The following is a 16,264-nucleotide window of genomic DNA, read 5'->3' on the forward strand; positions in this document are numbered from 1 at the left end:
CAACAAATCAGATTCTTGCAAAAATGGAAACTTAGATAATTATTTTTGTAAAAAAGTCTAACCTGAAGATGTTGCAGTAAGTGTGTATGAGAGAATATTTGCTAATCAGAAAATAAATGATAATAAAAATAAATAAATCTGCAAAAAATACAGATCCCCTTAATCACTAAAGAATAAAAGTTTGGGAGAGAGAAATTAATATGACCTTTGTTAATGAAGATGGTTAATTCTTCTTTAATATGTGCCAATCAGTGTTTAATTCAATTTAAAATTGTTCACTGTTACTATTTAACAAAGGAGAGACTATCCAAAATATTTCCTAACATAGACAATTATTGCGATAGGTGTAAAACTGAAGTAGCCACTTTTTCACATATGTTCTGGTCATGTTCTTCATCAAAATCTTTAGTTTCTATAATTTCTAAAGCTCTGAAAATTAATTTACAACCTAATGTACAAACCTTTGATTTCTGTCTATACATGCAGTCCTCGCATGACCTTTGTCCTCCTCCACCTCACTATCTGCTCAAACACTCTGCAAATCTTTTTTACCAACCTCCCCCCCCCCCCCCCCCCCGGAGCAGCACTGGCAAATCTACCAGCAAGGATGTTAGTCCCCCTCCAGTTCAGGGGCAAATCATCCCGTCGGAACAGGCCCCACCTTCCCGGGAACAAAGCCCAATTGTCCAGAAACATGAAGCCCTCCCTCCTGCACCATCTCCTTAGCCACGTATTTAGCTGCACTCTCCGCACATTTATATTTACAGGGACTTTACTCCGGACGCCGGTCCCGGGATCCGACCCGTTTACAGACCCGGAGCGGAACCGGAGCAGATTCTCAGCCACTGGTTGACATTCCCAGTCCGGAAGAAAGGATAAAGTTTCTCTGTGAATTTATTCCCAGTGAAGGTGTGGAGGTGGGACTTGGTCTCCGCGTTGTAAAATGAAACTGTCCCGGACTCGTAACTGAGATAAACTCCCACCCTCCCGGGGATGGGACCGGCAGCGAGACGGGACTCGGGGGAGGGGAGATCACGGTACACGTCATAATCCCGATATAACACGTCATCAACCCGCCTGATGACCCAGAATCCGGTCTCCGGACTCAGATTGACCCGTCCCTTCCTCTCCCCAGACTCTGCGACGACTCCCAGACACCAGCTCCGATTCCCTGTCACCTCCACCTCCCAGTAATGTCTCCCCGATGTGAATCCCTCCGATCCCAGCACACAAGACCAGTTTGTGAATATCTTCCGGGTGTAAAGGACATTCCTCTGGGTCCAAGTCCATCTCACACTCTTCCGATCGTCAGACACCTCGAGCCGCGGATTCGCCGTTTCCACATCCAGGGTGACAGACACTGGGGGGATAAGCAGAGAATTAGAAAGTCCCCGGGGATCGGGGTGAGACTCGGACAGCGCGGCCCCTGGGATCGGGGGGGGGGGGGGGAGACTCGGGCGGCGCGGCCCCGGGGATCGGGGGGAAACTCGGGCAGCGCGGCCCCGGGGATCGGGGGGGGGGGGGAGACTCGGGCAGGGCGGCCCCGGGGATTGGGGTGGGGGGAGACTCGGGCACCGCAGCCCCGGGGATCGGGGTGGGGGAAGACTCGGTTAGGGAGGCCCCGGGGATCGGGGGGAGACTCGGGCGGGGCGGCCCCGGGGATCGGGGTGGGGGGAGACTCGGGCAGCGCGGCCCCGGGGATCGGGGGGGGGGAGACTCGGGCAGGGCGGCCCCGGGCATCGGGGTGGGGGGAGACTCGGGCACCGCGGCCCCGGGGATTGGGGTGGGGGGAGACTCGGGCACCGCAGCCCCGGGGATCGGGGTGGGGGAAGACTCGGTTAGGGCGGCCCCGGGGATCGGGGGGGAGACTCGGGCGGCCGTGGCCCCGGGGATCGGGGGGGGGGGGAGACTCGGGCACCGCAGCCCCGGGCATCGGGGGTGGGGGGAGACTCGGGCACCGCGGCCCCGGGGATTGGGGTGGGGGGAGACTCGGGCACCGCAGCCCCGGGGATCGGGGTGGGGGAAGACTCGGTTAGGGCGGCCCCGGGGATCGGGGGGGAGACTCGGGCGGCCGTGGCCCCGGGGATCGGGGGGGGGGGGAGACTCGGGCACCGCAGCCCCGGGGATCGGGGTGGGGGAAGACTCGGTTAGGGCGGCCCCGGGGATCGGGGGGGAGACTCGGGCGGCCGTGGCCCCGGGGATCGGGGGGGGGGGGGAGACTCGGGCAGCGCGGCCCCGGGAATCGGGGTGGGGGGAGACTCGGGCACCGCAGCCCCGGGGATCGAGGTGGGGGGAGACTCGGGCAGCGCGGCCCCGGGGATCGGGGTGGGGGGAGACTCGGGCAGCGCGGCCCCGGGGATCGGGGTGGGGGGGGACTCGGGGAGCGCGGCCCCGGGGATCGGGGGGAGGCTCGGGCGTCGCGGCCCCGGGGATCGGGGGGTTTTCCGCTGGACGGAGAGCAGAGAGACCCCTGGCCGTTGACTCCTCAGACAGGGGAAACATCCTCCCTCACTCCTGCCTGTTGACCCCTGAAAGAATTTTGTGTTTCCATGAGATCTCCTCTCATTCTCCGAAACTGGGAACAGAGAACATCGAGCAGTACAGCACAGGAACAGACCCGTCATACAATGTTCACATTCATTTGTGAGTGTGAAGTGGGGGAGTGTGATGGTTTGAGACAGTAAAAGAGGTGATAATGGGAACCGGTAGGGGAGAGATGAATGGCCGATTGGACCAGGAGGGGGAGGGGTGGAAAGCCTGTGGGTGAACTGTGTGTGTAGACGTAATGAGAAGCTGGAGGGGGCAAAGATGGCAGATGAGGAATACTTTGTCCCCTTTCCCATAACCCCGTCCCCCGCAGCCCCTCATTAGGACAGGGGATGAATTTGCAGGGACCCTGAACACAGGTCCTGATGCAGTGTTTCAGTCTGAACCGTGGACTGTTTACTCTTTTCCATTGAAACTTCCCGGCCTGCTGTTCCCCCAACAATTTGTGTGTGTTACTTTAATTTTCAAATAGGTTACAGAAAGAAAAAAACCCTTCCCCCTCCCCACAACATCGCGATAGAAAAAAAGGAAAAAATAAAGAAAGAAAGAAAGAAAGAATGCCTGGATATCGGAAGATCCCCACATGCTCCATGGAGTTCATAATAGCTTTAATATGTATATTTATTTCTTTCCCCAGATAACCAATAATTTTATCTTCGGAGCTCCTATATATTCCTATTTTTTTGTAAATAAGGGCGCCAAATTTTCAGAAATATTTCATATTTATCTCTTAAATTATAAGTAATTTTTTCAAGTGGAATGCAGCAATAAATTCCATTCTTCCGACGATCTATAGTTAAGTATGAATCCGATTTCCAAGTAACTGCAATAGCCTTTTTGGCTACTACAAATGCAATTTTTATGAATTTTTATCCCTTCAATATCGCCTAGTAAAAAAAAATAATGGATTGTGTGGAAGTTGTATCCCAATAATTTGTTCCAGTAAAACTCTTAAATTTGTCCAAAAATGTTGAACTTTAGAACAAGACCAAGCAGAGTGTAAAAAATTACCAATTTCTTGATTACATCGAAAACATTGATCAGATAAATTTGAGTTTAATCTATTTATTTTTGTGGTGTAATATATATTTGATGTAAAAAGTTATATTGTACTAATCTTAGTCGAACATTTATTGTATTTGTCATACTGTCAAGACATAATCTTGACCAACTTGTTTCATCAATTTTAATATTCAAATCAGTTTCCCATTTTTGTCTTGACTTATGAATTCCTTGTTTAATTGCCTGTTTTTGAATCAAATTATACATACCAGAAATATGTTCTTAAATTTTTCCTTTATGAAATAAAGTTACTATTTCATTAGGTTTCAGCAATAACATTGTTTGACCCAGTTTACCTCTTAAATAAGTCCTTAATTGGAAATAACAGAAAAGGGTGTTATTTGATATTTTATAATTATTCTTTAATTGGTCAAATGACATTAATATACCTCCTTCAAAACAGTCTCCTATATATCTAATCCCTTTGTGAAACCAGTTATATAAAAGATGATTATCCATTGTAAAAGAGATAAGTTTATTTTGAATTAAAGGTCTCTTTGCTAATAAAGATTTCTTTATCTCATCATCAACATTTATCTTATTCCATAAATCAATCAAATGTTTTAGTATAGGAGATTCTTTCTTTTCCCGTATCCATTTAGATTCCCATTTATATATAAAATCTTCTGGTATATTTTCTCCTATTTTGTCTAATTCTATTCTAATCCATGCTGGTTTATCTTCATCAAGAAAAGATGCAATAAATCTAAGTTGATTTGCTTTGTAATAATTCTTAAAATTTGGTAATTGTAACCCTCCTAGGTCAAATTTCCATGTCAATTTTTCCAACGATATTCTTGACATCTTACCTTTCCAAAGGAATTTCCTCACACATTTATTTAACTCTTGAAAAAATTTCTGTGATAATTGTATTGGTAATGTTTGGAATAAATATTGTAATCTAGGGAATATATTCATTTTTACAGCATTGACTCTACCTACTAATGTTATTGGTAACATTTATCAAGATCCTCTTGAATTTTTTTCAATAATGGCAAATAATTTAATTTATATAAATTCTTTATATCATTATCAACTCTTATACCTAAATACTTTATACCATTTATTGGCCATCTAAATAGAGTTATTAATCTACATTGACTATAATCTCCTTTCGTAAGTGGTAGAAATTCACTTTTATTCCAATTTAATTTGTATCCTGATATTTTCCCATATTCTTCCAATCTAGAAGATAATTTACGCAACGAATGTAATGGGTTAGTTAGATAAATCAGAACATCATCAGCAAATAAGCTAATCTTATATTCCTCCAGATTAACTCTGAAACCCATAATATTTGAGTCAGTTCTAATTAATTCAGCTAATGGTTCTATCGCCAACACTAGTAAAGCAGGTGATAATGGACAACCTTGTCTAGTTGACCTTGTTAACTGAAATTATGTTGAAATTTGGCCATTTGTCACCACTTTAGCTTTGGGGTTAGTATTGAAGGTTTTAATCCATTTTATAAAAGATACTCCTAATCCATATTTTTCCAATACCTTAGATAAAAAATCCCATTCCAATCTATCAAATGCTTTTTCTGCATCCAAAGAAACTGCTACACTCATTTCTTCCCTCTTTTGTGCCAAATGAATTATGCTAAGTAACCGAGTTACATTGTCTGCTGATTGTCTATTTTTAATAAATCCTGTTTGGTCCATGTGTATTAATTTTGGTAAGTATTTAGATAATCTGTTAGATAAAATCTTTGCTCTTCTTTGTGGTGGTGTGTTGGGGAGGAAGCATTAAGAAGAGGGACGCCTCACGTCTTAATAAGCTGGTAAGGAAGTCGGGCTCTGTCGTGGGCAAAGTACTGGAGAGTTTAACATCGGTAGCTGAGCGAAGGGCGCTGAGTAGGCTACGGTCAATTATGGATAACTCTGAACATCCTCTACATAGCACCATCCAGAGACAGAGAAGCAGTTTCAGCGACAGGTTACTATCGATGCAATGCTCCTTAGACAGGATGAAGAGGTCAATACTCCCCAATGCCATTAGGCTTTACAATTCTACCGCCAGTACTTAAGAACTTTTTAAAAGCTATTATTAATGCTTTTTGAGATAGTGATTTAGATGCATATCATATTTTTTACTGAGTTAAGTATTGTATGTAATTAGTTTTGCTACAACAAGTGTATGGGACATTGGAAAAAAGTTGAATTTCCCCATGGGGATGAATAAAGTATCTATCTATCTATCTATTATTTTATAATCCGTGTTCAACAAAGAAATAGGTCTATATGATGTTGGTTTTAAAAGATCTCTGTCTTTTTTTGGCACTACTATTAAAATAGCTGTCGAAAAAGTTTCTGGAAGTTTATGTGTTCTTTCCGCTTGGTGTATTAGCTCCATAAAAGGAGGAATTAATAAATCTTTAAACCTTTTGTAAAATTCAGGCGGAAAACCATCTTCTCCTGGAGATTTATTACTCTGAAGTGATCCTAGAGCTTCTTCGACCTCTTTTAATGTAAAAGGCACATCTAATCCCTTCTGTTCTTCCAAATTCAATTTTGGGAGAGTTATTTGTGATAAAAAACCTTTCTATCTCAACAATATCATTCTGTGATTCTGATTGATACAATTCAGAATAAAAAAATTTAAAAGTTTATAAAGGTTTATAAATAATTTTATTTACACTCGTTCTAATTGCATTTATCGTTTTGGAAGCCTGGTCTGTTTTTAACTGCCAAGCAAGAATCTTGTGTGATCTTTCACCTAGTTCATAATATCTCTGTTTAGTTCTCATAATTGCTTTTTTCTGTTCGGTATGTCTGAAGTGTATTATATTGTAGTTTCTTATTAACAAGTTGTCTTTGTTTTTCTTCTGTCATATATCTTTGAGATTCTTTTTCTAATTTTGTAATCTCTTTTTCCAATTGATCTATTTCTACCATATATTCCTTCTTAATTTTAGAAGTATAACTTATTATCTGGCCTCTCAAATATGCCTTCATCGCTTCCCATAATATAAATTTATCATTAACTGAATGTGAGTTTGTATCTAAAAAACTTGAATCTGTTTTTTTTCATAAAATCACAAAAATCTTGACGTTTTAATAATATTGAATTAAATCTCCATCTGTAAATCGCTTCCTCCTTATCCATCATTATCATTGTCATTATCAAGAGGGAATGATCTGACAATATTCTTGCTTTATATTCCATATTTTTCACTCTGTCTTGAATATTCGCTGATATTAAGAAAAAAACTATCCTTGAATAAGTTTTATGTCTATTTGAATAAAATGAATAATCTCTTTCTTTTGGGTTAATTCTTCTCCATTTATCAATCAAATTTAAATCTTTCATCAATAATAAAGTTAATTTTGCTACTTTTGGTTTTGTAACAACCTTTGCTGACCTATCTAAAACTGGGTCTGGACAAAAGTTAAATTCTCCGCCTATTAATATTTTATCATGTGTGTCAGCCAAATTCAAAAAAGCCTCCTGTATAAATTTTACATCGTTTTCATTTGGTGCATAAATATTCATAAGAGTCCATAGTTCTGAAAAGATTTGACAATGTATAATTACATATCTTCCCGCAGAATCAATTAGTACATTTTGTATTTTAATTGGTAAAGTTTTGTTGACCAAAATTGCAACTCCCCTCGCTTTTGAAGTAAATGAAGCTGCTATAACATTTCCGACCCAATCTCTCTTTAATTTCTGATGTTCTATCTCTGTTAAATGTGCTTCTTGTATAAAAGCTATATCTATTTTCATTTTCTTAATGTATGTTAAAATTCTTTTTCTTTTCATCAGACCATTAAGCCCATTAACATTAAGACTTTAAAAAATCAGGAAATTAGTCATTATTTTTAACGTGGTTACTCCGGCCTATAATCATACATAATATTTCAACTCTCATAGTACCTTGGGGAATTATTTTAAAATTCTCCATGTTGCTATGTGTCTCCCCTCCGATCATCCAGGCAAAGAAAGAAAGATAAAAGAAAAATAAAACCCCTGGTAATTTTGTGAATAAAAAAAACACAACATTACCCCCCTCCGTTGTGCGGGTCATGGCAAACACCATGATTACACACGTGAATCCCGTAGCGATCGATCCGAAGTTCCCCCAGCTCCCCGTAACATGAAAAAAGTATATATAAGAAAAAATATCACTACTCTCGATTAATATTTCTCAAATTTTAACCTGTATCATATAATTAAAAGTATATTTAAATATTCTTCTGTCCTTAATGTCCATCAACTCACTTCAGTGTCCCTGTCTTCATCTTTAATCTGTTTCACTTTTAAATCTTTACTGTGACTAGCGAATATTTGGGAGTTCTTGTGCAAACTCCTCTGCACCCCGATGATCAGTAAAAATCTTCTTTTTCCGTCATCCAAAAAAATTATCAGTGTTGCTGGGTGGCGCAATAGAAATTTATAACCCTTTTCCCATAAAACATTTTTCGCTGGCTTAAATTTCTTCTTTCTCTTCAAAAGGTCATAACTTATATCAGGATAGAAAAGAACTGCTTTCCCTTCTATCATCAATGGCTCATTTTTCTTTCTGGCATATTGGGCAGCCGCCTTCAAGATCTTTTCTTTATCTTGATATCTTAAGCATTTTATCAAGATTGGTCGTGGGTTTTGATCTTAAAGCTCTGTGGACCCTTTCGATTTCAATCAACTGGGTTCCCTCTTCCATTTCCAAATTTTCCGGGATCCATTTTTCAAAACATTTTATTGGATCCTCTCCTTCTATCCCTTCTTTTGAGACCAACAATTTTAATATTATTTTCAATATAAAATTTTCAAGCACGTCTATTTTTTCCAACAGTCGTTTTCTTTCTGATGTCCAGGCAAGAGTATTATCCTCCATTTTCTTCACATTCTCAATAGTGTCTCCCGTTATTTCTTCCAGGTTTTTAACTTTCTTGTCCATTTTCTCCTGTTTTTTTCACCATTTTATCAAACATAGCCTTCATATTTTTAATATCTTCTTGTATTATTTTTAATATTTTAATTTCTTTTAATTCATGCATTATTTGCACCAAAGAAGGAACTCTTATGTGTCCAGAATATCTCCCACCTCCAATCTCTTCCTGTTGTTCTTCTTTTACATGTTCATCTTCATCTGTATGTTCCAGAGAATCCGAATCCACCACGGCTTCATTGTCACTTCCGCTTCCAATCGGAGCTGGGATTTGTAGTTCAATGTGCTAATGTTTGCGCATGCCCTTTCCGGCGCGCACACGCGTAGTTCCTGTTGTTCCTTCTTGGAGACGATTGATGCTGCGGGCGATTTCTGTTCTGTGTCGCCTGATTGAGATGCACTTGAGTCCGAGGCTTCTTCATGGTGGCAGGCTCAACTTGTACTATCTTCAAAGTAATAGTTTTCTTCTTTGTCTATTTAGGAGGCATATCTAAGGAAAATCCTGAGTAGTTTAGACGTAGTTTTTAGGAAATATTTACTAACTTTTCTTCACTTAAACATTAATTTATTAGTTTTTTTTTACGGGAGAGCTGGATATCCGCGTCTCGATCCCACGTCATCACGTGACGTCCCCCCCCCCCCCCACAAACAATTTGTGTTTGATACTCCGCTTTAAATATACTCAATTATTTGGCCTCCACAGTTGCCTGTGGCAAATTCACTATCCTGTGGATAAAGGAATTCCTCCTCATCTCTGTCCTAAATGGACATCCCTATAGTCGGAGGCTGTGCTTACCGTTCTCGACCCACCCACATCCTCCCAACATCAACTCTCTCCAGACAGGTGTCAGAGAGATCTGGCGAGACCCTTCATCAGGACCTGTGTAGCTTGGATTACCAGCATCTGCAGATTTTCTCCTGTTTGATTTTTAAAGCAGAAGTTAATAAGTAAACATCTTGATTAGTCAGATTCTCAAAAGTTATGGGGAGGAAGCGGGAGAATAGGGTTCAAAGGGATAATAAATCAGCCATTCTTCTAAACTCCGGTGAGTACAGGCCCAGAGCCATCAAACACTCCTCATATGTTAACTCTTTCATTCCCGGAATTATTCTTGTGAATCTTCTGGACCCCCTCCAATGCCAGTACATGTTTTCCGATAGAAGGGATCCAAAACTGCTCACAATACTCCGTGTGTTCTGACCAATGCCTTATAAAACCTCAGCATTACATCCTTGCTCTTGTACTCTAATCCTCTCGAAATTCAAGTTTCTGGATCATTGGGACCTCTTCTGGGGCAGGCGTGACCTGTTCAAGAAGGACGGGTTACACTTGAATCCTGGGGGGACCAATATCCTAGCGGGGAGGTTTGCTAGGGCTACAGGGCAGACTTTAAACTAGTAAGATGGGGGAATGGAAATCAATTTGAGGAAACTATGGGAGAGGAGGTTAGTTCACCAGTAGAGCAAGTAAGTAGACAGTGTGTGAGGGAGGAAAGGCAGGTGATGGAGAAGGGATGCGCTCAGCCCGAAGATGTAGGGGAGAAGAAAGAAAAGGATAATAAATTTGAATGCATTGTTAGGGATGAAAAGAGAGGAGGAGGTGGAGAGTATCTTAAATGTATCTATTTTAATGCTAGGAGCATTGTAAGAAAGGTGGATGAGCTTAAAGCGTGGATTGATACCTGGAATTATGATGTTGTAGCTATTAGTGAAACATGGTTGCAGGAAGGGTGTGATTGGCAACTAAATATTCCTGGATTTAGTTGCTTCAGGTGTGATAGAGTAGGAGGGGCCAGAGGAGGAGGTGTTGCATTGCTTGTCCGAGAAAATCTTATGGCGGTGCTTTGGAAGGATAGATTAGAGAGCTCCTCTAGGGAGGCTATTTGGGTGGAATTGAGGAATGGGAAAGGTGTAGTAACACTGATAGGAATGTATTATAGGCCACCTAATGGGGAGCGTGAGTTGGAAGAGCAAATGTGTAAGGAGACAGCAGATATTTGTAGTAAACACAAGGTGGTGATTTTGGGAGAATTTAATTTTCCACACATAGATTGGGAAGCTCATTCTGTAAAAGGGCTGGATGGTTTAGAGTTTGTGAAATGTGTGCAGGATAGTTTTTTGCAACAATATATAGAAGTACCGACTAGAGATGGGACAGTGTTGGATCTCCTGTTAGGGAATGCGATAGGTCAGCTGACAGATGTATGTGTTGGGGAGCACTTCGGGTCCAGTGATCAAAATAGCATTAGCTTCAATATAATTATGGAGAAGGACAGGACTGGACCTAGAGTTTTTAACCTTTTTTGATTTTTGATTGGAGAAAGGCTAACTTTGAAGAGATGCGCAGGGATTTAGAGAGAGTGGATTGGGACAAGTTGTTTTTTCGGAAGGATGTAATAGAAAAATGGAGGTCATTTAAGGGTGAAATTATAATGGTACAGAATCTTTATGTTCCTGTTAGGTTGAAAGGAAAGGTTAAAGGTTTGAAAGCGCCATGGTTTTCAAGGGATATTAGAAACTTGGTTCGGAAAAAGAGGTATGTCTACAATAGATATAGGCAACATGGAGTAAAGGAATTGCTCGAGGAATATAAAGAATGTAAAAGGAATCTTAAGAAAGAGATTAGAAAAGCTAAAAGAAGATACGAGTTTGGTTTGGCAAATAAGGTGGAAGTAAATCCGAAAGGTTTCTACAGTTATATTAAAAGCAAGAGGATAGTGAGGGATAAAATTGGTCCCTTAGAGAATCAGGGTGGTCAGCTATGTGTGGAGCCGAGGGAGATGGCAGAGATTTTGAACGATTTCTTCTCTTCAGTATTCACTAAGGAGAAGGATATTGAATGGTGTAAGGTGTGGGAAACAAGTAAGGAAGTTATGGAACCTATGACAATTAAAGAGGTGGAATTACTGGCGCTTTTAAGAAATTTAAAAGTGGATAAATCTGCGGGTCCTGACAGGATATTCCCCAGGACCTTGAGGGAAGTTTGTGTAGAGATAGCAGGAGCTCTGACGGAGATCTTTCAGATGTCATTAGAAACGGGGATTGTGCCGGAGGATTGGCGTATTGCTCATGTGGTTCCATTGTTTAAAAAGGGTTCTAGAAGTAAGCCTGGCAATTATAGACCTGTCAGTTTGACATCAGTGGTGGGTAAATTAATGGAAAGTATTCTTAGAGATAGTATTTATAATTATCTGGATAGAATGGATCTGATTAGGAGTAGCCAGCATGGATTTGTGCGTGGAAGGTCATGTTTGAAAAACCTTATTGAATTTTTTGAAGAAGTTACGAGGAATGTTGACGAGGGTAAGGCCGTGGATGTAGTCTATATGGACTTCAGCAAGGCCTTTGACAAAGTTCCACATGGAAGGTTAGTTAAGAAGGTTCAGTCGTTAGGTATTAATGCTGGAGTAATAAAATGGATTCAACAGTGGCTACATGGGAGATGTCAGAGAGTAGTGGTGGATAATTGTTTATCGGGATGGAGGCCGGTGACTAGCGGGGTGCCTCAGGGATCTGTTTTGGGCCCAATGTTGTTTGTAATATACATAAATGATCTGGATGATGGGGTGGTAAATTGGATTAGAAAGTATGCCGATGATACTAAGGTAGGAGGTGTTGTGGATAATGAGGTGGGTTTTCAAAGCTTGCAGGGAGATTTATGCCGGTTAGAAGAATGGGCTGAATGGTGGCAGATGGAGTTTAATGCTGAGAAGTGTGAGGTTCTACATTTTGGCAGGAATAATCCAAATAGAACATACAAGGTAAATGGTAGGGCATTGAGGAATGCAGTGGAACAGAGAGATCTAGGAATAACAGTGCATAGTTCCCTGAAGGTGGAGTCTCATGTAGATAGGGTGGTGAAGAAGGCTTTTGGAACGCTGGCCTTTATAAATCAGAGCATTGAGTACAGGAGTTGGGATGTAATGTTAAAATTGTACAAGGCATTGGTAAGACCAAATTTGGAATATTGTGTACAGTTCTGGTCACCGAATTATAGGAAAGATATCAATAAATTAGAGAGAGTGCAGAGACGAGGATGTTACCTAGGTTTCAGCACTTAAGTTACAGAGAAAGGTTGAACAAGTTAGGTCTCTATTCATTGGAGCGTAGAAGGTTGAGGGGGGATTTGATCGAGGTATTTAAAATTTTGAGAGGGATAGATAGAGTTGACGTGAATAGGCTGTTTCCATTGAGAGTAGGGGAGATTCAAACGAGAGGACATGATTTGAGAGTTAGGGGGCAAAAGTTTAAGGGAAACACGAGGGCGTATTTCTTTACTCAGAGAGTGATAGCTGTGTGGAATGAGCTTCCTGTAGAAGTAGTAGAGGCCAGTTCAGTTGTGTCACTTAAGGTAAAATTGGATAGGTAAATGGACAGGAAAGGAGTGGTGGGTTATGGGCTGAGTGCGGGTAGGTGGGACTAGGTGAGATTAAGAGTTCGGCACGGACTAGGAGGGCCGGAATGGCCTGTTTCCATGCTGTGATTGTTATATGGTTATAAATGGAAGCAAACATTGAGTTTGCCAATCTTACCACTGACACAAACTGCAAGTTAACCTTCAGGGAATCCTGCACAAGGACATCCATGTCCCTTTGCAACTCTGATTTTTGAATTTCGCACTGTTTACAGAATTGTCTATGTCTTTATTCCTTCGACCAAAGGCGTACCTGCCTAGGTTTGTACTTGCCAAACTCTACCTGTGCTACAAGATCCTTATTACGTATACTGGTTCATTCAAATAAGACCATAAGACAAAGCAGTAGAAGCCGGCCATTCGGTCGTTCGAATCTGCTCCGCCATTTAATCATGAGCTGATCCATTCTCCCATTTATTCCCACTCCCCCACCTTCTCACCATGACCTTTGATGCCCTGGCTACTCACATACCTTTCAATCTCTGCCTTAAATACACCCAATGACCTGGCCTCCACTGCCGCAAGAAATTCACAGATTCACCACCCTCTGTCTAAAAAAATTTCTTCGCATCTCCCTTCTGAATGGGCGCCCGTCAATCCTTAAGTCATGCTCTCTTGTACTAGACTCCCCCATCATGGGAAACAACTTTGCCACATCCACTCTGTCCATGCCTTTTAACATTCAAATGTTTATGTGAGGTACCCCCTCATTCTTCTAAACACCAAGGAGTACAGTCCAAGAGCGGTCAAATGTTCCTCACATGTTAACCCTCTCATTCCCGGAATCATTCTAGTGAATCTTCTCTGAACCCTCTCCAATGTCAGAACATCATTTCTTAAATAAGGAGCCCAAAACTGCACACAGTATTCCAAGTGAGGTCTTACCAGTTCCTTATAGAGCCTCAACCTCACTTCCCTGCTCTTATACTCTATTCCTCTAGAAATGAATGCCAACATTGCATTCGCCTTCTTCACCACCGACTCAACCTGGAGGTTAACCGTAAGGGTATCCTGCACGAGCACTCCCAAGTCCCATTGCACCTCAGAACTTTGAATTCTCTCTCCATTTAAATAATAGTCTGCCCGTTTATTTCTTCTACCAACGTGCATGACCATACACTTTTCAACATGGTATTTCATCTGCCACTTCTTTGACCATTCTCCTAATCTATCCAAGTCTCTCTGCAGACTCTCTGTTTCCTCAGCACTACCGTCCCCTCCACCTATCTTTGTATAATCAGCAAACTTAGCCACAAAGCCATCAATTCCATAATCCAAATCGTTGATGTACAACGTAAAAAGCGGCCCCAACACGGACCCCTGTGGAACCAGAATGGGATCCCTTTATTCCCACTCTCTGTTTCCTGTCAATCAGCCAACGCTCTATCCACATATGTAAATTTCCAGTAATTCCATGGCCTCTTAACCTGGTTACCACCTTCATGTGTGGCACCTTGTCAAAGGCCTTCCGAGATTCCAAATTTACAACATCCCTGCATCCCCTTTATCTATCCTACTTGTAATCTCCTCAAACAATCCCAACAGGTTTGTCAGGCAGGATATTCCCTTAACGAAGCCATGCTGACTTGTCCTGTCTTGTCCAGTGTCACCAAGTATTCCATAACCTCATACTTAACAACTGACTCCAATTTCTTCCCAACCACAGGTGTGATTGTTAACTGGTCAATAATTTCCTTTCTGCTGTCTTCCTCCTTACTTAAAGAGTTAAGTGACATTTGCCATTTTCCAGTCCTCTGACACCATGCCAGGGTCCAGTGATTTTTGAAAGATCATTTCAAATGCCTCTATAATTTCTACTGCGATCTCTTTCAGAACACTAGGGTGCAGTTCATCTGGTCCGCGTGACTTATGTACCTTTAGGTCTTTCAGCTTTTTGAGCACCTTCTCCCTTGTAACAGTAACTGCACTCACTTCTCTTCCCTCACACTCTTCAACACCGGGCACAGTGCTAGTGTCTTCCACGGTGAAGACTGGTGCAAAATATTTGGTTCATCTGCCATCTCTTTATTCTGTGTTATTATATATCCAGCCTCATTTTCCAGCGGTCCTATATCCAGTCTCATCTCTGTTTTTTTTTACAATACTTGAAAAACAATTTGATATTGTTTGCTAACTTGTTTTACAAAGACAGGTGTGTAAAAAGGGCCTGAAGGATCATTGGAGACCAGAGTCACCCCAACCACAAACTGTACCAGTTGCTACCATCCGGGATATGGTACCACAGATTAAAAGCCAGGAGCAACAGGCTCCGGGACAGCTTCTTCAACCAGGCCATCAGACTTAACTCATGCTAACTGTATTTCTGTGTTATATTGACCAGCCTGTTATACATATAATTCATCATAAATTACTATAAATTGCACATTGCACATTTAGATGGAGATGTAATGTAAAGATTTTTCATCCTCATGTATATGAAGGATGTAAGTAATAAAGTCAATTCAATTCAAATCGATTTCTTGTTTATTTTTTCCCACCCAATCATCCTTTTAGTTCCTCTCTATAGATATTTAAAAGCTTCCCAATCCTCTGTCTTCCTACTAATTTTTGTTTTGTTGTATACCCTCTCTTTTGCCTTTACATTAACTTGTCTTCCCTTGTCAGCCACGGTTTTACTATTTTGCCATTTGAGTATTTATCTATTTTTGGTATACATCTATCCTTCACCTTTCTCATTTTCCCAGAAACTGACACCATTTCTGCTCTGCTCTCATCCCTGCCAGCATCTCCTTCCAATTTGCTTTGGCCAACTCCTCTCTCAGACCTCTGTAATTTCTTTCACTTCTCTGAAATAATACAATATCAGACTTTACTTTCTCCTTATCAGATTTCAAGTTGAACTCAGTCATGTTGTGAGCACTGCCTCCTAAGGTTTCTTTTAACTACTCACCTCTGGTTCAATACATAACACCCAATCCAGTAGAGCTGTTCCCCGAGTAAGCTCAACGACAAACTGCTCCAGAAAACCATCACATTGCATTCAACAAACTTTCTTGAAATCCTTTACCAACCTGATTTTCCCAATTGCCCTGCATGTTGAAATCTCCCAGGATTATCATAACATTGTCCTTTTCATCAGCCTTTTCTATTTCCAGTTGTAATCTGTGGGCCTCATCCCACTGACTGTTGGGAGGCCTGTATATGACTGGTGTCGGTGTCATTTTTACTTTTGCAGTTCCTTACCTCAACCCACAAGGATTCAACATCTTCCAATCCTATGTCACATCTTGCTGCTGATTTACCAGCAGAGCCACACCACCCCATCAGCCTTCCTTCCTTCCTCCGATACATTGTGTAATCTTGAACATTCAGCTCCCAACTACAACCAT

General features: G+C 41.5%; 1 protein-coding gene across 1 annotated transcript in view; it reads right to left on the minus strand.

Moving 5' to 3' along the window:
- Positions 1–585: 585 nt before the first annotated feature.
- The window catches only part of LOC140720526 (nuclear factor 7, ovary-like), a 52,168-nt gene continuing 36,489 nt past the window's right edge, over positions 586–16,264 (minus strand). The window contains exon 5 of the mRNA XM_073035368.1: positions 586–1,360. Coding sequence (XP_072891469.1) covers positions 807–1,360 — 554 coding nt within the window. The 3' untranslated portion in view covers positions 586–806. The remainder of the gene's footprint in view (positions 1,361–16,264) is intronic.

This window comes from Hemitrygon akajei, unplaced genomic scaffold (genome assembly GCF_048418815.1).
Source record: "Hemitrygon akajei unplaced genomic scaffold, sHemAka1.3 Scf000044, whole genome shotgun sequence".
In the NCBI taxonomy this organism is placed as follows: Eukaryota; Metazoa; Chordata; class Chondrichthyes; order Myliobatiformes; family Dasyatidae; genus Hemitrygon; species Hemitrygon akajei.